Raw genomic sequence first — 23968 nt, 5'->3', positions numbered from 1 at the left:
TGCCCTACAAGAATCAGAACCCCTCCAGCCCAAATTTAACCCCCCTTCTCTGGGTAAAAAACACCGTCTAGACATGAGGCCAATGGCAATAATGGGATGATGCTGCTACCTAGTGGCTGGTGGATGTCTGCCACATCTGCAGTTAACACAGAGCAGCTCCCACCGCAGTTTGGTTATGCCCTGATCCCCTGGGTTACTGCACTACTTACAGCACAACCTTCACCTGCATTTGTGCCCTGAGGTTCCTTCTTTTCTCTTATATCATAGACCAAAGCGAAACGTCTTCTCCAAATTCAATCCACTGACACTTAGAAAGCCGAGCTTCTATAGTAGAAGGTAAACTCCTAAGATGAAGGGGCCCCAGCACAGGCAGAGCCGAGCTCTCTGGAATGGCTGGCACCATCCAAGATGGTGGTTGGCTACAGGGGCTAGTCAGCAAGTTGTCCAAGTGGGCATCTCATCAGGAATTTGGGCAGAGTTTATTGTCTGATCCAAGCTCCTTGGATCAGAAAGTACTACACAGTTGCCCAAAATCAATCCTTAGTTGTTTTGACAACAACTGAACCAGATAGCCTGCTGCAGCTGAGAACTAGCCCCAAAGAGGCCTTACTAGGCATATGGGTCTGATATTTTACTTTTAGGTCATTTATTACTCTCACTATTATTTTTTCTGAATCACTTACTCATGTGGTGCTTGAGCAAGTTGCTCTTTGCAGAGTGAGTGCAATTTTCAAAGTAGCTTCATAAGCCTCTTGTGCTATACCTAAGGTGTGACTCCATTCCATGGTAGAAAGGCTTACTTCTTGCTTACAGTCCTCTGTCTCATTTATCTCATGTCTGATATAAAACAAATAATTCCAAGGGCTTTATTGGATTCAATTGAAGCGAGAGATAATTTACAACAATAATGAATTTTAACTACATAAAAGTAAACTAAGTTAGTTAGCCAATGGAAAACCTTAAGAAAACTGGTATGAAATCAGAGGACAGAAAAAATCCAGAAAAAATATGAAGGTAGAGGGTAAGAAGCATTGGGAACACATTCAAAGTCGTTTATTTGAAAAATGTTAAAATATAGATAAATATAGCACAAAACTTCTTCATTAGAAATGGCAATAATAAAACCCCTTGTAACTAAATGGGCAAATAGTATCAGGTGATAAAAAAGATGCTAATAACATAGCATAATAGCAGTTATAGCTTATACATATGTATATTATAGCACACACATCACTGAATAATTTTCAAACATTATTTCCCTTATGCCCAAGAGGACAGTAAATAAATTTACCATAAGTTATTTAACCAAAAAATACTATTAACAAATAAAGTTGAAAACGTCCACCTCACTAACATTTAAAGACAGAAACATTACACTGCAATTCTAGTGTATTTATTAAAATGGCATAGAATAAAATTCAACCCCACAGAACATCCAATGTAAATAAAATCATTATGAAATGGCACCTTGAAAAACTTCTGATGACAGTAGAAATTACTACAAATTGCCTGAAATAAACTCTGCCAACTGCATCTTCAAGATGCTTAAAATTTTTAATACTGTATTACCTAAAATTTTCTTATGTGAGAATGAAAAGACAAAGACTCCTGCATCAGGAAATCTGCTTCCTAAAGCGGAGGAGACCTAGTTGGATACATAAATCCCCCATAATCCCAACAGCGAGAACATTTCACAGTATTTCACTCAGTTTAAAGCATTTAGTATTTCCCAGCTTTTCTCGGCTACATGCCATCCTCGGTCACTTCACTTTGCTCATCCTGACGGGTTAACCAAAAAATGGCTTTAGTAGAAATGAAGGCAGGGGTCCCTCTGCTGGATGATTGGAGGAACTCCTCCAGTCTGTACTGAGAACCCAGACATGGTCACAAGGGTGGGTCCAAACGGGAAGCCCCTGCCACTAACACAAGACCCTCCTGCCTTCTCTTATCCCTGACCCAGGAAGTAATATGCACATGGGAAAGAAATGTTTAGGATCATAGGTTTTGCTTCTCTGGAGCCTATCTCTAGGAAAGAAAACCTAGAATGGATCTATTTCTTTAGAGTCCAAACGTTTTTCCTGAGTGTAAGCAATTTCTTCCAGATCTTTCAGAGGATTCCATTGTGGATCAAAAAAAAAAAAAAAAAGGGTTCTATATGTACTAGGCCGTTCCTCTAATTCTTATAGATTCTGAAAGTTCTATCTGCCCCTTTCTGTTTAAGAGATGGAAGCTGAGGGGAGCCTCCTTCAGTGTCAGCTTCCACCTGTTCTGTTTGGTGGCGCTGCAGAAGTCAGCTGCTAGCTTCAGTGAGGAGCACTTTTCAGGGCTAATGACTTGGCTTTGCTAACTGCCAATCAGTCTCCCAATGAGACTTCTCTGAGGTCCTTTGTTCAGAGTGGATTCAGCTTGAGACAATGTATGAGATACAAATGTACTCTCTGGGGCTGTGATTAGCCTTCACTCCATCAGCAGTGACTCACAGAGAAAAAGATTTTAATAAAATATAATTCCTCAATTTTTAATTTCACAAAGTATGCATTTTGTTGCATCTAAGCAGCCATAAACAAGGACACACAAATTGTGTTTTTTTACGGAAAAGTTTTACCATTTTGCATTTTATATTTAGTTTTGTGGTATATTTTGAGTTAACTTTTGTGGAAGGTCAGTGTAAAAGTTCACTTTTCGCATATGGAGTTCCATTTATTTCTTTTTGAAAGGATTATTCTTTCTCCATAGAATTGCTCTTGTACCTTTGTCAAAAATCAATTGATTATATTTGTGGTAGTATTTCTGAGTTCTCTGTTCTGTTCCATTGATCTGTCTGCTCTTTATGAATGTACAGACCTCACATATCTGATAAATGAATTGCATCCAGAATATGCAAAGATCTTTTTACAACTCAACAAGTAGAAAATAAATAGCACAAGGAGTCAGTATGCAAAATAACATCTCACAAAAGATTTTACAGGTCTTATGGATGGCTTCAGCAAGCCCTAGTTATGTGTGGTTTTTTTTTCATCATTCCCTTTATCTCACGAAAAACAGGGAAATGAGGTCTACATAACTGTCTGGCTGAAGCCCAAATGTAAGAGTAAGCATTTTTTCACCTGTGCACATCACTATTCTTCACTCTAAAATGTGCCCTCTCCCATTTCAGGAAGACCTTATTTCATTCCATTTCTGAAGCATTCTACAGCAAACCCTCTTAGGCTGTGAACCTGTTAATTGTGCATCATGTTGTTGGGGACTGTTTTCTGTTCCCAGTAAAGGACAACAAAGGATTTTTACATGTCAGATCTTCGGTGGGATTCATTAGGTCTGTTCAACTGCCCTGACTTCGTTCTGTCTATTGGCGCCAGCTGGTGGCCACTGGGTAAACCAACAGCTTATTGTATTTGCCGTTACTGGGAAGAATTTGAGTCACTGAAACGCACAGTAAGGATTCCAGGAAGCTGAAAATCAGTGCTTGCTGCAGTCTACCTGCAAGCGCTCCGAACATTTAAAAGAAATCAGGACGCCTATATTTTGTTGATGGATAATTTGCACTATGTATTTACATGAAATTATTAAATGAATGTGTGACCCATAGATTTCCCTAGACTTATTCACTAGACTCAGTGAAATACATCCATTTCCACTAAAAATTGTTTTGCCTGGAAGATTGTCACTATTTCCTAACTTTTCTCTCTGATTCCTCTCTTGAGCCTTATAAAGAGTAGCCCAGATTATTGTTTAAAAGCCTATGTCATAATAAGGCCATGTCTTTTCCCTGCTTCAAATTTCCCAATGATTTTCCATCACAACTAGAGTGAAATTTAAACTCTCCACCACTGCTTCTACAGCCCTGTATGGTCTAACCTCTGTCTACCTTTTCAACCTTCATTTCCTCTATCTTTCCTCCTCGTTCACTAGAAATGAATCATACTAGTTTCTGTCTGACTCTTAAATACATGCTCCCAGACTATGGTTTTTGTATGTGTTGTTCTCTCTGCTTGAATGAGTAGTTCCCAGATACATACATAGAAGTTTTCCCTCTAAAACTATGGGTGGCTGCAGATCAAATACCATGTCCAAGGAGACATACCTCTTCCCGGTTACTCAGAAAAATGAGCACTATCTGCATTGACCAAGAATCACCAAATCTCAGTGGCTTAGTTGTATATTGTTACATATATTTTCTGTTAAGTCATGCCATGACATGTGATCTCATATACCATATCACATTATTCTTGATTATTCAAAGTTCAGTATTAAAATAATTGAGAACCTCTGCTTTAAAGACTCAGGCAACTGAGCTCTTCTTTTGCTTCTCAGAATCCATCCCTGCTAGAGGAAGGAGAACAGCATGGAGGGTCATGGCAGAGGCTTTTACAGGGCGGATGTGATGGTTCTTATTTCTGCCTACACTCCATTAGCTGGAATTCAATCACATGGCCTCAATTAACTACAACTGTGAGCGGGTATATAAGTCAACTGTGAGTCCAGGGAAAATAAGACTTGATGAAGATACATGTTCTCTTCCAAATTAGTCTTTGTATTCATCAAGTATTCACTTTACTCTTCTTTTCACATGTTGAACACACTCTTGTGGTTAAAAGAGACAACCCAAAATTCATCTAGATAGTGAATCTGTTCTAAGTTCAGGATTTCTGAATGATATTGAAGTCCTGATGTGATTCTTCATGGTCAAGAACTGGAGTGCTAAAGTAAGTTATTTTCTCCCAACACCAAGTAGTCAACTGGAGAAAGGGAAAGAATAATCATAATGAAAACTCTGATTTATAAAGGCAAAGGAAGACATTCAATGGTTATTGGCTCACAGGAATTACAGAATCCCACTGACACTGATTATTTGTCTGTGAGGCAAATAAATGGTATTCCAGAAGAAGAGACATGGTATAGAACTCTAGGTCCTACCTTTTTGTGTAAGAGGTGTAAAATGGAGGGCCTGAAATGGGAAGTTTCATGACACTCACATGCTGAGCAGAGAAAAGACATGTGACTTGATTAAATTCTGGCATCTTATCTGGGTGTTTTACATTTGCTCCTCCTCCCCTTCTCTTATTAGCACAATAGGGTTAGAGCACGCATAAGAATGAGTTACTTACTTTGAAGAAACAGCCAAAACTCTGACTTCAAGGAGTGAAGCTTGAAGTCTGAAAAGAAAATGAATAGAAATATTTAGTTGCAAGTATGCAAAATTATAGAGAATTTTTTTCAGCTCTCGATGGAAGCTGTTCTAATAATCCAGGAAAGAGTAAAGTCTGGCTAACCTAAGAGAGGCCAGTGAGATGGAGAAAAGCGATAAGATTTTGAGATTTAAAAGAATAAGGACTTGTAGACCCTCTTGCACTCAAGCACAAGAGACACAGAGAGGTGCATAGGTGAGTAGGGCCCAGTGCCCAGGCTTGAGTGAACGGATGGACACTGACATCCTTAACTGGAAAAGGAAACACAGGAAGGTGGATACTGACATGGACAGAGCACTGTGTGTTCAGGTTCTGATATTCTATCATATCTGAGAAATAAAGTCACACGGATAGATACATTTATTTATCACTTCATTCTGTAAAGAACTGTGGGTGATCTAGAAGCCATTCATATACATGATCATGGGTTTAGTTCCAGGTGTGACTGGAGATAAGCATATGGGAGTCAACATACAGACAGTGGTTGAAACTCTGGATGGAACCGAGATGGTGAAGAATGAGTATACAATTTGAGAAGAGAGCCATGGATGAGAAGTTTCGAAAGCAACCATAGACTAGGCATGTTGTGGAAGACAGGACTATGACAACAACAAACGATCCAAAAGATTCACAGAGGCACTAGGAAAAGTTGATATTAAATGAAGAGAGGAGAGAATCAAGTGCTGTGAAGCTATAGATGATGATGGCCAATCATGCTTCAGGTTTAACATAATACAGTAGTAAAACTGGAATTCTGATGAGAATGGTTTAAGAATAAGAAAAATGTAAGTAGAAATGAGGTTCTGGAAATGAATTCTAAGTGGAAGGAATGTTACCAGGGAATAGCTGAAAGTAGATGGAGGACAAGGGTGTGTGTGTGTGCGTGTGCGTGTGCGTGTGTGTGTGTGTGTGTGTGAGTGAGTGAATGTGTGGTCTGGGAGCCCTAAAGAGTCCCTGAACCCTTTTCTCTAATCAATTTATCCTTTAGTTATAAATCATGTTTTACGAAGTTCTTGAAAGTTATTTATACATATATTTACATTCAAACCGGAGTCTAATCTCCAAAGCCTGTTTCAATAAGAGCCATCTGTTATGAGGATTATCCTTATTCACCTTCATTACGACCTCATCTTACACCCTGATTAGCTCTCACCTGGTTTTGTGTTCCAGCCTACTGATGGCAATGCAACCAACTTGAAACACCTATGATACTCAGCTGATGCCTTCCTGCTTGTAAAAATCCTCCACAGACCAGAATCACTGTTGTGGCTGAATTCACCCTTGGTAGCTATTTTGACTGCAAGACACAACTCAAACAAGTCCAGCAATTTCTGAATCCCAGAGGGTAAGTAGTGTTATCAGCCCGTTGGATAAAAAGAGTGGTGTTGGAGAATGAATTCTTGTTGGAATCATGAAAAGTGTATGGGGCAGTTTGGAGGAAGAGGTCATGAGGTCATGGTAGCACCAGGACAATGGTGTCACAGACACCAGAAGTCATGGACAGGGATTCTCACATAAGAACACAGAGCAGAAGGTCAACGGGAACATACAACTAGCTGTCTAGTTCTGAATGCACATGTTGGTTTGCCATAATGGAGAAAAGTGATTTAATGTGCTTCTGTAGTTGGCAGAGGAAGTACTCACAAGTCTGACAGGCCTCTTGGTTTAGGATGGGTCAGCAGGAAAACACCAGGAAAATTCTGCAAAATAATATGCCAATGGATCATCTGCTCATTCCCATAGGCAATATATTTAGTCCACTGTTCCCAGATAGCTCCCATTATGGCCTTCTGCTAAGTTCATTGTAATCTGGGAGAACATCCAGGTCTCCAAAGTGGTGACCTGTCCCTGGACTGTCCTCTGTGCTACAGGAGGAGTAGGCCTCTCGTGGACTGTGGGGCTCTCACCTGAGGTTGTGTCCTATCCAGTGATGTGTCCATGTCACTAGGGAGTGTAGTACACTGGCGCAGTGGCCACCCAGGAGCCCTCCCAGTGGTTATCCAGTAGGGGTGCTGGTCATGGGCTGGGGAAGGCTAGCCAGATAGAACCTGGAGACTTTCCTGAGGACTGAGCTCCTTATTTGATCATACTGCTAGTGGAAGAAATTATTCTGCTTTTCTGGGATTATTCATCTTCTGTGCATATTCATCAATGGGAAGGTCAGTGTCCCAAGGAACTCATCCAAAGTGCATAAAGCTTCTGGGAAAATTTAATGCAGCCTAAGTGAGATCATATGAATCCTATTTAGGCTTTCTGGGACCTTCCCATGAAGATTGTAGGCAAATCATAGTGACAGTGTCCCTGAACAGATGGGTTTTATGGTGGGCAATCACTGGATAGTTAGCTTATATCAATATTTGATGTACAGAAATCTAAGCATTATCTAGACATTGTTCCAGGGTGCTGATTGTAATAGTATCCAATCCTTTGCCTCCAGACTCAGGGCACACTGGATTGTATCCAATAGGGCTCTCAGATATTCCAATAAGGTTCTCAGATATTCCTTGTTTCCACCCTATGCTATAATTGTAGGCCAGCACTGAACTGTTCCAGCATTTAGTCTGTGCAATTAGACCCTGCAGATCTACTGAACTTTATGACCCAAATTCTACAAAGGGATAAGAATAGCCATAAACACGTGGAACACTGCCATTTGGTCAACTTGGGTCAGGTTCTTCTGTCAGCACCACTTGTATATTGGTTAATAGACGAGTGTGCTTGCTCTTAGGAAGAAAGCCCTCGGTTACCTCCTTTATCTTCAGACAACACCATGACTTGTAGATTTCTTGCCATGCTGGCATCTCTGAATGTGGCTCCAAGCTGAGAGTTTATTTCTGTTTCAGGTATCCAAACTTGTCACAAACTTGTCTGGGGCAGTGATTTCCATTTCCTGTAAGTAAGTAGGAGAATTAGCTTCATTAGTCAGTCTTTGTAGCCACTATATTTGAAGGAGTGATTTACATGGAGATGGCTTCTTTACAGAGGCTTTAACATTGCCAGGAATTCCAAAGGAATGATCCTACATTAACTTGATGGGGGGACTTGACTTTGGGGGGAACTCAACGATGAGGGGATCATTATTGTACTATTATACATTATTGTACTATTGATCATGTCACCAGAGTATAGTGGATGGTGAGGTAAAGGGGAATCACAGAGGGAGGAGGAAATGGAATCAGAGGACAACATAAAAAGAATTTTGTGTGTAAATGTTTGAGAATTGCCAGAGATAACAAAATGTGGAATGTGGAGCTAGGTAGGACTAAATAAAAGGTTTGCTGACCTCCAGTTGGGCTACAAAGGCACAGTAGGACTTCATCTCAGTGGAAAGTAGAGGCTTGCATGGGATTGCATGTACAAAGTGAAAAATTAGTAAGAGACAAGGGATGTGTTGCTTCTAGAACATAAACAGTTCTATATTGTGTTATACCATGCCTGACTATGATGGGTGGTTTAATGGTAAGTAACTGATGTATGGCAGATGGGGAAATTTCTTAGCTCTTAAAGGACTAAATGGTACCCAGAAATTCAACACATGAGGCTTGCCCTTTCACTCCCCAAGGAACTCTGATCCAAAGTTGAAGGATGATGGCTCAACCACATTGCAGATGGTAGTCTGTGACAGTGTGCAAATCTGCCCTTACTGCTTCCTCAGAGGGGTACCTCTGTACAATGTCATCAATATAATGCCCAAAATGGCATTTTTTTCCTATTTAAGTTACTTAAATCTTGTAGCAGAGGCTGTGTGCACTTGCAGGGTGCTTAAATATCTCATTGGGAGTTGCATATCTCATTGGGAGCCCTTCAAAAGTGAAAACAAATCAGGCCTAGGATTCATCCATGATAGCATTACAACAGAATATCTTGTCTGGGGTAATGACAATGATACTCTAGGTTGCTGTGAGTTCTTAGTCAATTCTATAATATTAGAAGTTGGAACTTTAATTGGGGAGACCTGAGCATCAAGGTTTCTATATTCAATGGTGAGGTGCCATTAATTAGTGGTTATCTTAAATTCCATCTAAACAGGGCTACTGAAAGGGGACAATGTGGGCTTAATGACTTCCATTTCAAGTATATCATGATCAACAGGGTGTAGGTCTTCAGTCCCTGTTTAAATGGGTATGGTTGGGGGTTTACCATCTTGATGGAAGAAAGTACCACTGGAATCCATTTGGCAGGTCCCACCAGGAAGGCCAAGAGGTTGGGTTTGAGCAAGTGATGTGGTATCATGCTAGTACGTCCATGCCTAAAAGGGGAAAGAAAAAGCCAGCAGGGCCACCACCCGAGGAATCCATTCGAGGTAAATGGTCTCAATTGTTACATCCAAATGGTTTATCACCTTTGACTTTTATCGACAATGACCTATAGGTGAAAGGGCTCTCTTTTGGGGGTTTAGATGATTTGCCTGTTACAGTGACTTGGATTCTGATGTCTAATAAGGTCAAAACGGACTGTGGTTTAGGTGGAAAACAGTTTCTCCTTATTTTTATTAAAATTAATGAAAAGTATCTAGACTTTAACACTACATCAATTTGATGAGATACTTGACAGATAGATCTGTGCAGTGATGTGCTGCTAATCCTGCTCTCTGAATAAAAAACACTAATTTGTACTGTTTTTGGTGCAAATACTCTTACTATGTCCAAATTTAAGTCAGTATCTTATTGAATGTGGAGTTGGGAAGAAAAGTGCACTTGTCTCTTGTGAGTCATCAGAATCAATTCCAGCATATGATTGATTCCAGAACTATGCAACGAACACCCACACAAGGTAGGAACATTTCCATCATCCAAGCATATTCTGTCATGCCCCCTTCTGCCAATATATCCCCACTGTTACCAAGATTCTGACTACTATCTCATCACAATAAATTAGGTTTACCTTTTCTTTAACATTTTATGAGTGTATTCATACACTGTTCATTTGTCTATTTTTCCAAAAGTATTATTTTGTCATGTCTTGACTTGTTTACTTAAGTGTCACAAATAACACAGATTTTTATTTTTTTTTAGAAAATGTAAAGTAATTTGATAAGATTTGCAATAAACAGTTCCAATATTCATGTTCTTAATTGAAATTAATTGTATAGAAATTCCTGTCTCTTTAAAATTTGGGGCAATTGGGCTAATATGCCTCTTGCCTAAGTCATTATTGATGCAGGGGCAATAAGTTCATAAAGTTCACCTAAAAAAATATTGGTGGAGGGCCTCCCTGGTGGCGCAAGGAGTTAAGCACCACACTATGAAGCAATCTGCAGCCTCTGCAGCACGAGTTTGATCCCCAGCTGGCCAGGGAGCAACCCACATGGTGCAGCAGACCTCTCCTATCTCGCCCACTGCTCCCCTCAGCAGTGTACTTTGGTCAATCTGCCTGTTCTGTTCCCCACTCTGTCTGGTGAATCCTCTCACCCCCCCCACATCTCTGGCCTGTACCCCAGCTCTTGTATGCATAAATAAATGTTTAAAAAATATTGGTGGAGCATAGATCCTTCAGTATTGGCATCATGCTTATAAGAGGACCCAAAATCATTCAATAATCCTTCCGTTATACTTGATCTAGATTTTACTATTTCTCTTCATGTCAATTTCACATCAACAACCCTGTGAATGAAATATTTCTATTTTCTCAGATGAGTACACTGAGCTCTAAGACACTTTAAGTAAACTTGCCCATTAGTACAACAAAGAGATGGTGTTACCTTCCAATTTTCCATGTCTCTAACCCTAAAATGACTTCACCATTTCCAAGCACAGTCTAGTGTTACTTCTGCTTTTTCTTGTACCAATGTGGATAAATGGCACGTGCACGCGCACACACACACACACACACACAGTATGTCAGCAGCAGAAAATGATACTTCCAGTTGTGAGGATTAAAACTTAGGAGCAAATCTACACACTGTCTAGAGCCAGCTCAAGTTCCTCTTCTTTCGGAGATCTGTCCCAATTGCCCTAGTCTGCTACACTGCCCTTATTTTTGAGCAGCTGCTTTTATTATTAGAGTCTCAAAGAATGAAACATCTGGCCTTATATTAGTCGTTTGGCTAATCAAAGTCCTAAAAGAAAGCTCTATTAAGAATATGAGTGTCTCCATAGTAGGGTCATGGTTAAGGTCTCATTCTATACCCAGCACCATGGAGAGCGGCACAAATGGAATGTTCAAGACCTTCTGGCTCTTTCAATGGGTCAAGCATCTGGGATATTTCTAAACTACAGGGAGCTTGATTGACCAAGGGCCTCAAATGCTATGCTCTAAATCCCTTCCTACATTAATATTAAGGCATCCTTCCCATGGGCTACTTTCAGCTAATGACTGATTGTCAACAAGCCTACCTCTGAGATAAGCAATTCCAGTGCTGGAAGCTTAAGTACTAACTGTCAGTTTTGCTGAGACCCTGCTAGACTAAATGGAAGTCCAGGATGCTTCCTTCTACCTTGTTTCTCTCCACTGCTTGGAGTCAGACTTGGTCTGATATATCACCTGCCTTTCTGGACCTCTCTCTTTTCTCTAATGAAAATTTTCTGAAATAAAATTCTTGCACATTTATACTTCTCTTGGTCCCTGAGACCCAAATTATCAGCCTTCATCCCTTGTTAACTATATTAGAGATGATGTTGGAAGAAGTAAGAAATACCAGTTAAGAAGCCATTATCCCAGGAAACAAAGAAGCAATGCTGGTGTGCAAATCAAAGGAGCTAGGCTCCAGTAGTGGAACAACTGGTCCCTTGTTCAGTGTCAGATTAAGGATATTTAAGATTGAGAGGATCCCCCAGTCTTTATTCATGGCTGGTCCATCTACAATGTAAGAATATGTACTTTTCTCCAAGCAGCTTTTTGTAGGAAACACTACCCTCCCCCCCCCAACTCCTAGATAAAAAGGGTAGGCAGAAAGGGAGGGTGCAATCAAATCAAGCGTTTCAGAATCAAACAAACCAGATTTAAATCCTGGCTCCACAACTTTCTGGATGTAGGCCTGACTGTGAGCAAATTACCTGACTTTTCCCTGCCTCATTATCTGATCTGTGAAGAATAATAGGAATACTAGAAGAATAATACAACACTACTCTGAGTGCCATTATGAGAATTAGATCATCCCTATGGACTCCAAAGCACATGGCTTAGTACATGGTAAAAACTTAGTGACATCTATTTTTATCAGAGAGGAAGGTCATGCAAAGGCTTTCTGGGGTAGAGCTTCAGCAGGTCATCTTTTTTTTTCTTATCTGCCATTCATACCATGGGAAGAAATTTTTTGTCCATTTCATGAGTGTAGGAGTCTAAATATGCCAATTAAGTCAATAGTGTCTGCTGCATTATTAAAATCAAGCCTACCCTTATTTTTTATAAAATAACTGTATGAGGTGTGATTAAAATATCTACAGTTATGGTTTCTTGGATTTCCCTTACTAGTTCTATTGTTTTGTCTTTGTATTTTCTGAGACTGCATAATTACATGAATACAGATTTAAAATGCTTTCAACTTCCTGACACATTGAAATTTCCCCACATTTTCTAATATCACCTTTGCCTTAAGAATAGATGCCTGATACAAATAAATCTAAAATTAATTAGCTATACTTAATTTCCAATTATTTTCTTTTGCTTGCTTGTTAAATGCCCACTTTCTAATCATTTTATTCTTCCTCCACTCCTTTTAGTTATTATTTCAAATTATTTTAAAAACAACCACCTTGTTTAGAGGGACTCAGGAGAATACAAAACATTGATTATAAAGATCTGTGCATCAGAGCCACAGACTGAAAGATTACATGCCAAAAGCAGGCATTACTGAATCTTATCAGTGAACCTACATCTATAGCTTTGGGCACATTGAGAGTGAACTGTGTTGCCATAGTGATTAGAAGGAGCTCTGTTGCCATACCAATGACATGTGGAGAGCTTTTCCTCCGTCCTTACGATGACAATGTGCTGTATTAGGCTGAAACCACTTAATTTGAATTACTGGAGTCTAATCAATCACATCTACATCTCTCCTTGATACAACTCACACTCATGAACAAATCAAATGTATTAAGCACTGACATTGTTTTCAGCTCTGCATTTATTATATTTTACATATATATCTATACATATTATCCTGTATATTTACTTACATATAATATATAAACACATGTGTATATGTGTATATATATCTATACATTCACATATATATTTTACACAAATTCTTTCACCTATAAATGATTTGCCAGCTGACTTGCATGCACATGTAAGACAACAAATATATATATATATATACAAAATACTATATGTAACTATTACTGCTTTTATATACAAGTGATATAATTCTATACACTTCCCATTTAATTCCTACTTATCACTATGTCTCCAGCTCAGCCCACACAGATTACCCCATGCTTTTTTGTGTTTTGTGTATACTTTTTAAAAGGAATAGACAATACTGAACCAAAACTAACCCTAGAAATCTGACTGTAGAATTGAGGCTGCCAGAATGGGGGTGGATACAAAAAGCGGGAGGAGGCCTAATGGATTATGTTGGAGAACTATGGGTGCACTGGTGATGGGTATAGTACATTCATCTGAAGAGGTGTGAATCTATAGCTCTAAATTATATACAGCATTATGAATCAATTAAAATAATACAAGTTTAGATGACTTTATAATACCTCTCTGTACATCTATGCCATTTTTTAAATCAGTCACTTACTGTTGGATTTTCTAGTTATTTCCAGTCTTTTACTGCTGTAACAAAGGTTGCAATTTACAGTTCTGTACTTGAATAATTCCATTTGTGTAGAATATGCCTATAAGTCACATTTACATAAATAATGGTTGGTCAAGGAATATACATCTGTGAGTTTATGATTTAATTGGCACTATCAAATTTTCCTCTATGGAGAATGTACCAATTACACTCTTACAAGCAATATATAAAAGTGCCTTATTTTCTAAGGAAGAGGTAGAAACCTGTACTTCTAAAATACAGTGTTGTAAACGAACTTTAGCTAAAAAAATACTACCATTACTCACCTTGTGATGGTGAGAAGGGTTAAATGAGGTAATGAATCTGAGGACACAACCCGGCACATAATAAACTTGATACAGTTGACAGTTAATCTCAAGTCACAGAAAGACATTTGACTACAGACTTCAAAAGAAAAACATACCAGCCAATATTGTTTCTGTACATTTTGGCTTCATAATTACATTTGAAATTTATACTTGTATAAAACATAAAAATGGACCCATGCACTAGTTTTCAAGATGGCTCTGAGTTTGCCAACTTTTACTGAACAAACTTGTTATTTTTGTTACACTCTTTATCATAAATTCAACTTCTATTTGTATCTGTGGTCTTTTTAAACACATATTTTTGATCAGTTCAAGTGCTAGTACCTCACTCTTCCTACTGCTGATGTGGTACTTACTATGTATCAGGATCTGGTAGGGGTCAGTGAATAGTTATTTTTTCAATTCTAAAATGTTCAGGTTCTACTGGCATTTTTTTCCCTTCATATGAACTTGCACAGTTTCATTTACTTACTTCAGGGTTTATTTATACTTGTTTTAGTCTGCTCAGGCTGCATAACAGTACAGGGTGGCTTAAACAACAGTTATAGCTCACAGTTCTGGAGGCTGGAAGTCCATGATCGGGATGCCAGCATGGTGGTGGATTTGCTGAATGTTCTCCTCCTGGTTTGCAGATGGGCACCTTCTAGCTGTGTTCTCATATTGCGGAGAAAAATACTTTCTCTTGTGTCTCTTCTTATAAAGGCACTAATCTCAATGACAGCGCCACCTTCGTGACCAAATTCCTAACAAAGCCCCACCTCCTCATACCATCACATTTGGGACTAGGGTTTCAACATATGAATTTTGGAGGGTATATTTAGCAGACAGCATTCTACTGCTGGCCCCCAAAATTCTCACATGCAGAATATATTAATTCTATCCAAAAGCCCCCAAAATCTTAACTCATTCCATCAACTTGATTGTCTAAAGTCCAAAGTCTCATCTGAATATCATCTAAATCAGAAATGAATAAAAATCAAGGTATTATTCATTCTTAGGCAAAATTACTCTCCATTTGTGGACCTATAAAAACAATTAATTTATGTGTGCCAAAAATACAATAGTGCAACAGGCATAGGAGAGACATTCCCATTCCAAAGGGTAGAAATAAAAAAGGGTGACAGGTCCCAAGCACATCACAGTAGTACTTTAATAGAACTTTGTCAAGTACCTAAATGTTGAGATTCCCTACCAAATTCTGTTTCTTCAAAGCACTTGAATTGTAAATGTTTCTTTTTATTAGCTTTTTTTCAGATTTAAATTCATTCCAATGCATTTTAAATTATCTCCATAAAACAGGTCTTTTAATTTTCCACATGCTTCAAATACTTTTACTTTGATATTTACTAGTATTTTTTACATTTATACATCACTATTCTTAAATTTAAATCATCTGCATATGTGACTACCTTGGTAATATTTCAGTACATACATGTTAGACAGTGGAACATTACTCAGCCATAAAAAAGGAAATCATGCCACTGTGACAACACAGATAGACTTTGAAGGCATTATGCTAAGCGAACAAAGTTAGAGAAAGACAAATACTTTATAGTTGTATGATCTCATTTGTATGTGGAATTAAAAAAATTAACTAATGGTAATAGAGAACAGCTTTGAGATGTCCACTGGGAAGTAGGAGAAATGAGTCAAGGTGGTCAAAAGGCATAAACTCCCTGTTAGAAGATAAATTCTGGGGATGTCATGGACAGCAAGATCACTGTAGTTAGCAATATATATTGAAAGGTATTGAGAATAAATTTTAAAAGTTCTCACCTTCCAAAAATTTACAACTGCAATAATTCATGTTGTCAATGTTAAATGGTAGGTTGTATTTTAATGTATTTTGTAGCCAATATTTGACTAATTCTATATACCCGCAATATATCCACTTCTTTCAGGCTTTCTATATGATTCAGTAGTCTCTATTTGTAAATCCTCCTACTGAGGGTGGGTGTGTATATACACTTTTCCCTCTCTCATTTCCTCAGTTAGATAATAGTTTATTTACCTATCTTATGAACTGTTTTCAGAAAATACAGTAAGTTTTTATATTGAACATTTTAATTAGCTCTACTATTTAATTTCAGCTTTTATCTCACTTTCTTTAGTTACATTTTTGTGTGCATTTAAAAAATTAAGGACCCATAAACTATATATGCATATATACATGTATACCCTGTAAATAAGTATTATTATCATTGTGATCATGAATTTAGTTTTCTTCTTTCAAATATATGAAGAGGTTTACATGATTACTTAATCTATTAAGATAAAGTAATTTCTTCTATTGTGCCATCTTTTTCCAGGAATATAACCTACTCCTGCTGAGGTCTTATTCTTCTGTATTATTTGTTTGTTAACATTCATTTTAGTGGGGCTCCCTGGTGGCCTAGGGGTTAAGTCTCAGCCCTATCACCACTACAGCCTGAGTTCCACCCCCGGCCAGGGAGCTGACCCACATATGGTGCAGTAGACCTCTCCTGTCACACCCGCTGCTCCCCTCAGCAGCATATTTCAGTAGATACACCTGTTCTGCTCTCCATTCTTTGGTGAATCCTCTCACCCCCGCACCTCTGGCCTACACCAAAGTTCTTTTATGCAATAAATAAATATTAAAAAAAACATTTATTTTAAATTTTTGGCATCAATCTCCAAAGTGAGATTGATCTCTAGTCATCCTTAATTGTTCATGCATTGGTAAAATTTTGATATAAATGTTACGTGTCATTTGCAAATTATATATCTGTCCCTTCTGCTGTTCTCTGGAAAGGCTTAAAAAATGTATTTAAAGATTTTAGTAAATTTCTGGAGCAAATGCCTCTGTTATGCTGTTTTCTTTTTTGATGGGCAGGTGAGAAAGTACTTTTCTGGAAATTTTATATGTTTCATTAGTAATTGATCTGATTTACTTTGTATACTGCATTAATGTTTGAAAAATTATACTTATGTTGAAGATTTTTATTTTCTTTTATATTTTCAAGTGCATTTGCTTCAGTATAACAAGGATTCACCTCCCATTTCTTTAATGCCTTGTCTTTGATTACTTTTTATTTATTGTTTCTTATTTTAATTGTATTTTCTCCCTTATTTTTGATTAAGTTAGTTAATGGTTTATCTGTCGAGTTTTTTCAAAGCAGCAGCCTTTATATTTCTATTTTCTGATCTGCTAAGTTTTGCTTTAATCCTGAATTCATTCTGTCAACCTATTATATTTTTATCAAAATTTACAGACTTGGATACCTTTAATTATGTAATGTGTATATTACAGTGTATGTTACTTAAAATTAGGAGTTTTACCCTGAGCACAAATTCATTACTATCCTCTCGATTAGGGTATGTATAATTTTTGTTATTCTAGCCTGCTAAATGATTTTGAATTCACAAATTCCTTTTAAATATCAAGAGATATTTAAAAGAGTTTTCATGTGGTAATGACTTTCTTGTATTCACATCAGAGAATAGTCCCTGTGCTATTAATATCTCAATTTAATTGAGTTTCATTATGATCTAATACAGTCCATTATTTTGGTTACTGTTTCATCAACACCAGAAATTGTGATATACAAAAAAAATTCAAAAAATGCTGTGTCTTCATTGAAAAAATTAATCTTTCTATTTGTGCTAACGGTACTAGTGCTGTATTATTTTCGAAAGAACCCTTTTTTCTATCTCTACTCCAACTCCATTCAGCATAGGGGCTGTAGTTTAGCATCTGCTGTGAAAACAGAAATCACACCCTTGAGATATTTACAAAAGTGTGAACCAGAAAACATATAGGCATTTTGTGGGCTATAGGAACAGGTTTGGTAACATACAAATAGAACAGAGTTTCCATTTCTTTAGGGGAAGGAGTACTGTTCAACTTTTAGCATATCAGCAAGTTTGTATACATCCACCAACTTTAGACACATGGAGCACAGGCATGTAGACTTGCCTCACTTAGGCATTTTTCTAAGGTTAGAATGATATGTGTGGACCCTGGGGCTGAGTCCATGAATCTTGATGGAGGAGAGGGCCAGGTCACACTCCCAGTCACTTAGAGAGCAAATCTCTGTGTGGTGAGGACAGGCAGGGGTGGCCCAACTGCCTTCAATAACAGATCCTTTGGAAAACTATTCAGTGAGGTGGACAGGGAAGAGTTAGTTGACCTCTTTCTTGATGAACTGATGAGGGAACAGGGAATCCTAATTAAAAAGAAATCATCTTATCCCTCATTTTGGCATCTGTCACAAGTAAAGAAAAATCATAAGTTTTCTTGTTTACTATATTTTCAGGAATTCAATAGTATATTTTTAGTTTTAGTGAATGATTTTGTGGGAAAAAACACTTGGCCATTTGGAAATTATGAACAGAAAGGTAATATGCCCTATGAAAATAATCACAAAACAATAATGTCATCTTCACAACCCCAAGATTCCCAAAGAGAAAAATTTGGTAGAATTTTACTCTTGTACAAGTTTGTCTCGTGTCCACAAATGTACAAATCTGACCTTTGTACATGCCACCTTAAAAATACTACCTATGTTTCAAGTTCATTGTCCTGATTGTATTTGATCCTCACAACAATCCTATGTGCTATTGTACCCATTTCTCATATGAAGAAACTGAGGGACAGAAAATTTAAGTAACTTGCTCCAGAGTCTATGCCTGGTAAGAAGCAGAATCATGATTCTAATTATTCTTTGTTCCACAAACCGTTTGTCTTCTACCAAACCTTGTCCCACTATCACTTCTGATTATGTAGGATTTTGTTGTTGTCTGGATCAATAAAAGACGTAATATCTCACAAAGCTGGAAAATGTAAACTAGGAGAGTTTTCAAAGCTTTTCAGGCATGGCTTGGAAACCCCTCCTGCACAGGTGATCCATACCTCAGAGCTTGATTTTGTCTCTGCAGTCAACAAAGTCTTTGAGAGTGCCACAATTTGTCTTGTTCTCTGGTTAGGTCATTTAAGTCCACTTTCCCCTGCATGTCCAAAGTGGCCTCAAGGAAGGTGACATGTTTGCATTTCACTTGTAATCACTCACCCTGCCAGAAATAGGCAGAGATCCAGGATCTGCTGAATGGTGAGTTTTTTGGATAAGAGGAATCAAGAAGAAAGGAATAGGGCCTCCCCTGGTGGTGCAGGCAGTTAAGCGTAGCGCTGTGAGGCTTTCTGCAGCCTCTGCAGCACCGGTTCGATCCCGGCCGGCTAGGGTCCCACATGTTGCGGCAGACCTCTCCTGTCAGCAGTGTATTTCGGCAGTCTGCCTGTTCTGTTCCCTACTCTGTCTCTGGTGAATTCTCTTACCCTCCCGCGAATCTGGCCTGTACCCCAGTTCTTGTATAAATAAATAAATCTTCAAAAAATTAAAAAAAAATAAGAAAGGAATATGGCAAAAAAACCAATGGAAAAGTCTGGTGTGCTTACCCAGACAATGGGAATCACCTATGTAGGGAACAGCAGTATAAAAATATGGGGATCTGAGGGACATTTTAAGCAGTAGACTAAAATATAATTCATCCAGCAGCCCACAGATAAGAAGCTGCCATTCCCACATACTGTAGGAGCTTATTTATACCCATCTCTGCACTTCCTGGCTGGAACATCCATACTAAATGATTGTACATGTGTCCAGTAGCTATATCCAATTGGTCTACCTCACCCTTGTCATATATGTAAACTAGGGCAGCAAATAAGTGCAAGCTCTCTGAAAATAGACTACCTGAGTTCCATTTGCTATTCCACTAATTTGTAACTATGGCTTATGTTTATAATGTGCAAGTAAGTGAATCTCTCTACCTTATAGGCCTCATCAGGATGATGAGAAAATTACAGCAAATACAGTAGTCTCCCCTTTTCTGTGGGATATGTTCTAGGACCTCCAGTGGATGCCCTGGATAGCACTGGACTAAATACTATGCATTCTGCTATACATACCTATAGTAAAGTTTAATTTATAAATTAAGCCCAGTGAGAGATCGACAACAGTAACTAATAATAAAATAGAACAATGTAAGAGCATATGGTATTAAAAGTAGTGCAAATGTGCTTTCTCCCTCTCTCTCAAAGTATCTTACTGTATTAAATACTTTTGGATCGTGGTTGACCCCAATGGTAATTGAAATTGCAAAAGAGAAACCAGAGACTCATATAGTGGGTTCTGGGAGTTATATTAGCACTTTGAAGAGAGCTCAGTATATGATGTGAGCTAAGTAAATGGGCCCTGTCTTTGCTGTACAGTCAGGGTGGTCTTGGGACTTACCACCCCGTATTTTTTCAGCTATTTTAGCCAAAGAGGGCTTTTGCAGTAGATGCACACAGCATGGGACACAGGCGAATTAAGTAAATGTTAAAATTGTGCTATTCAACTCTCACATGCTTTTTTTTTTCTTTTACTTCTTCAGTTACTGAAAAGATATAATTAAAATTGTCCACTGAGATTTTGATTTTTCTATTTTTATCAGTTATTTATTTGCATAGGTGTTACATTACTAAATTAGTACAAAATTGAAGAATTTGCCTTTCTGGTATGTTACAATTTGATGTTTATATATCATCCTTAATTCCTCTTCAGCAAGAAAGTCATAGCACATCAGTTTAAATTTTCCATCCAATTACTTTTAATGTTTATGTATTCTAACAAAATAGGTGAGTATTTAAACAACATATAGCATAAGTTTAATTTTAATCAAGTCTTTTTAAAACTATTTTCATTTACCCTATGGTATACTTGTGTTATGAACTTCCTGTAATACTAGTGATTTTAGGTTTTATTCCTTTTTGTATTCCATTTATCTTTCTATTCTTGTATTCTGATTGGTTTCAACATTTTTATTATTCTATTTTCCTTTTTATATTCCTGCTACTTGCTACAGACTTTTGCCTAAAGCCTCTTGTTTGGAATTAACACAAAATATTGAATACAAAGAACTCTGTATCTGGGTTCATCATTGTGCGTTACAAGGAGCAACGAGATGGTGTGAAACTGCAGGGAAATACACATTTCTGTATTTATAATAGTGAAGTAAGCCATGGATGACATCAATGGAGTTACCAACATCGAATTTTGGAAGTTCTTTAAGATCTGCGCCTGCCACCTTTGTCCAAAGTCACTTGAATCATTATTTTCATTAGATGTTAATTACTGAAGTCTATTAAAGAACAGAAAGACACATACACAACAGCAAATCCTATTAGTCTTTAACCTTCAGCTTCCAAGTCTGTATTTATTTTATCACATAACAAATATTATGGTGTTTATCTTTCTCTCTTCAAATGCATAACTATTATACACATGCATACGTATATATCTATATATCTATAATCCTTCAATATATATTTCCAATATAAATACTTTCACATCAAGGTAAACAGGATAAAAACATGTAAACATACACACCTGGTTCTGGTCAAGTAAAACAGAAACCACAAGGTAACAAGTTAAAAAGTGCACTTGCAAAGGGCATGAGGGGAAGAACAGACATGTAAACAACAGAGATGAGCAGCTGTGCCACAAAAGCCCCCCAGAGGGTCCATTTCTTAAGGCTGTAGTAGCAAAAAACTCCTTGTTCAGTAAGACTTCTCCCTTCACCCTGTCACATTTATTCTTGAGGGACTTCAAAATGAGTGGAAATTCTGTAAACATTAGACTAGAACTGAATCAATCCTGTTGAAAACAGAGACGACAAAATAAACCATAAACTGACAGCAATATTCATTTCACCAAACAATAACTTTAAGGACTTTTTGTGAACACAGTGAAACACCATGATCCTAGGAGGAAAGAAATGGGCACGGGCAAGAAAACAGAGATGGAATGGTTCCAACAGCCCCTGTAAGTGATGGATGTGTCTATGAAGAGAAAACAGGCGCTAGCAGATGACACAGCCTCAGCACACAGCACACCAGACCACATGCCACAGCAATGCTACAGACCAAATGGAAAGATTCCTCCCGCTCATTATGAAGCAAGTCCTATTGATTCTGAGAAGCAGAGCTCATTACCTCCCAGTGAAAGAAAACAGTGGAACAACAGACTGGCCAGCAGAAGCATGACAAGCTCTTTTTTACTGCTCTTAAAGGGCATGTTGCCCTCTCCCACCTGCACAGGCTCCAAACGTTGGCTGCTTTGAGTGTTGGCTGCCCCAGCACTCTGCCTCTGAGGCTCCTCAGGAGCATGAGGAGGCTCCTGGCCCTCAGGCTCTGCATGAGGCTCCTCTCCCTGGCCCTCAGGCTCTGCATGCTTGTAAAAACACTTCTCTCCAAATGGGCAGCAACGCCTGCCTACAGAAAAATACCTGCAGGTCTTGTTTCTCATAGCCTCCTTGTACTGCTGAATAAGTTTCTGCTTTTCATCCTCCTCCTCCACCCAGAACTCACTGGGAATGACAAAATTGGAGGTGACCCTGCACTGAGGGCAGGACTTGATGATCCTGTTCTCAAACTGTTTGGCAGTCCTCCACCTGCGGATACACTTAAGACAGAAGGTGTGGTTGCAGTTGGAGAGGATGCCAAAGCGGCAGTCAGCGGATTTAGCCCTCTCAAAGATAACCTCCATGCAGATGCCACACACTTTGTCGATACTACGCTGCACAGCAAAAGAGAGTTCCATATCCTTCTCGTGTACTTCAATGCAGGCCTTTATATGCTCTGCCCTTTGGACAGCATTCACGGGGTGCAAGACCTGAAGCCCGCACATATCGCATATCTCTCCGTGGAGATACACACAGCTCTCCCCACGAAAGCATTGCCCCATGGCAGCATCGCGGCAAAGCTGCTCCCCCATGCCCACAGCAACCTGCTCCCGCTCAGTCAACCAGCTCTGGACAGGAGCTTCGGGAATATAAGGGGCCTTGCGGCCCCGGTAGGGTTGCCCGGGAACAAACTCAATGGCACCCTCCCAGCCTTCTGCACCTGCTCCTCCAGCAGCCTCAAGGCCGGCATTGTCTGTCTCGGCTTCAAAGAAACCCCTTTCAGCAGCCGAGCCAATCAGAGGCAAGGAGCATGAGGACGCAGCAGGGGGGGCTTCCGCCGCTTGCTGAGGCAGGGGCTCGTTGTGCGCAGCCGTGCTGGGGCCTCTGTCGGGAGAGGCCCGAGGCGGCGAGCCGCGGCCCTCCCTGGCCAGCTGCCGGCCCGAGAGGTCGTGGGAGTAGCGACAGTTCTCCCCCTCCTTGCACAGCCCATGCATATAATACCTGCAGACGATTTGCTTCGTCCAGCTGCCACAGCTTCGGCCAGGCAGGAGACTGGGCCTGGCCCCGCCCCCTGAGGCCTGGGCAGGCCTCACACGTGACGGGCGGAAGGGGGTTGGGCCCGGAACCCCCGACCCTCTGGGGACCCTGCGCACTGGGACGCTGGGCCAGGCTGTCTCCGCCCCCGCGGCCTCAGCGCCCGCAGTTGCCCCAGCTGCCTCGTGGGGTTCTGTGGGAGCTGCAGGCTCTTCCATGGCAGCTTCTTCTCCCCGAAATAGTACCGGAACTTCTCCGTTGTCTTTTCCTTTCGGGCTCGAGGCCCGGCGGGCAGGAGCCGGTGCAGCGTGCTCCTCCCTGAGAAGTGTGCATCTCTTTTCCTTCCCCCCGCTCCCTGCTTCCGGTGCCCTTTGTTCCTACTTGCTTCTCTGCGCAGGCGCGGCGGACACTTCCTGTAGTGCGATGCTAGTCCTCTACCAGGTCCGTGGAGTGGGAACTGGCTCTTTGGGCGGGAACTGTGACTCGAGCTGCCTTTGTTCGCATCAGTCGGG

General features: G+C 39.5%; 1 protein-coding gene across 1 annotated transcript; it reads right to left on the bottom strand.

Annotated features, from left to right (window-relative positions):
- Positions 1 to 629: 629 nt before the first annotated feature.
- On the bottom strand, positions 630 to 23416 carry MKRN3 (makorin ring finger protein 3). The gene is made up of 5 exons (XM_054695457.1): positions 9330 to 23416; positions 7937 to 8079; positions 6834 to 6889; positions 5109 to 5156; positions 630 to 4739 (listed from the first exon to the last, which is right to left on the bottom strand). Exon 1 carries the CDS (start codon positions 23414 to 23416, stop codon positions 22190 to 22192), a length of 1227 nt encoding a protein of 408 aa, XP_054551432.1. The 3' UTR covers positions 630 to 4739; positions 5109 to 5156; positions 6834 to 6889; positions 7937 to 8079; positions 9330 to 22189.
- Between the last annotated feature and the right edge of the window lie 552 nt (positions 23417 to 23968).

The sequence above is a fragment of the Talpa occidentalis genome, unplaced genomic scaffold, assembly GCF_014898055.3.
Source record: "Talpa occidentalis isolate TD23 unplaced genomic scaffold, MPIMG_talOcc4v2.1 talOcc4.14, whole genome shotgun sequence".
In the NCBI taxonomy this organism is placed as follows: Eukaryota; Metazoa; Chordata; class Mammalia; order Eulipotyphla; family Talpidae; genus Talpa; species Talpa occidentalis.
The sequence above is the reverse complement of the archived record's forward strand: the minus strand, read 5'-3'. Positions and strand labels throughout refer to the sequence as shown.

Coding starts and splice junctions, on each gene's coding strand:
- MKRN3 (XM_054695457.1), bottom strand. CDS start 23,416: ATGCATGGGCTGTGCAAGGAGGGGGAGAACTGTCGCTACTCCCACGAC.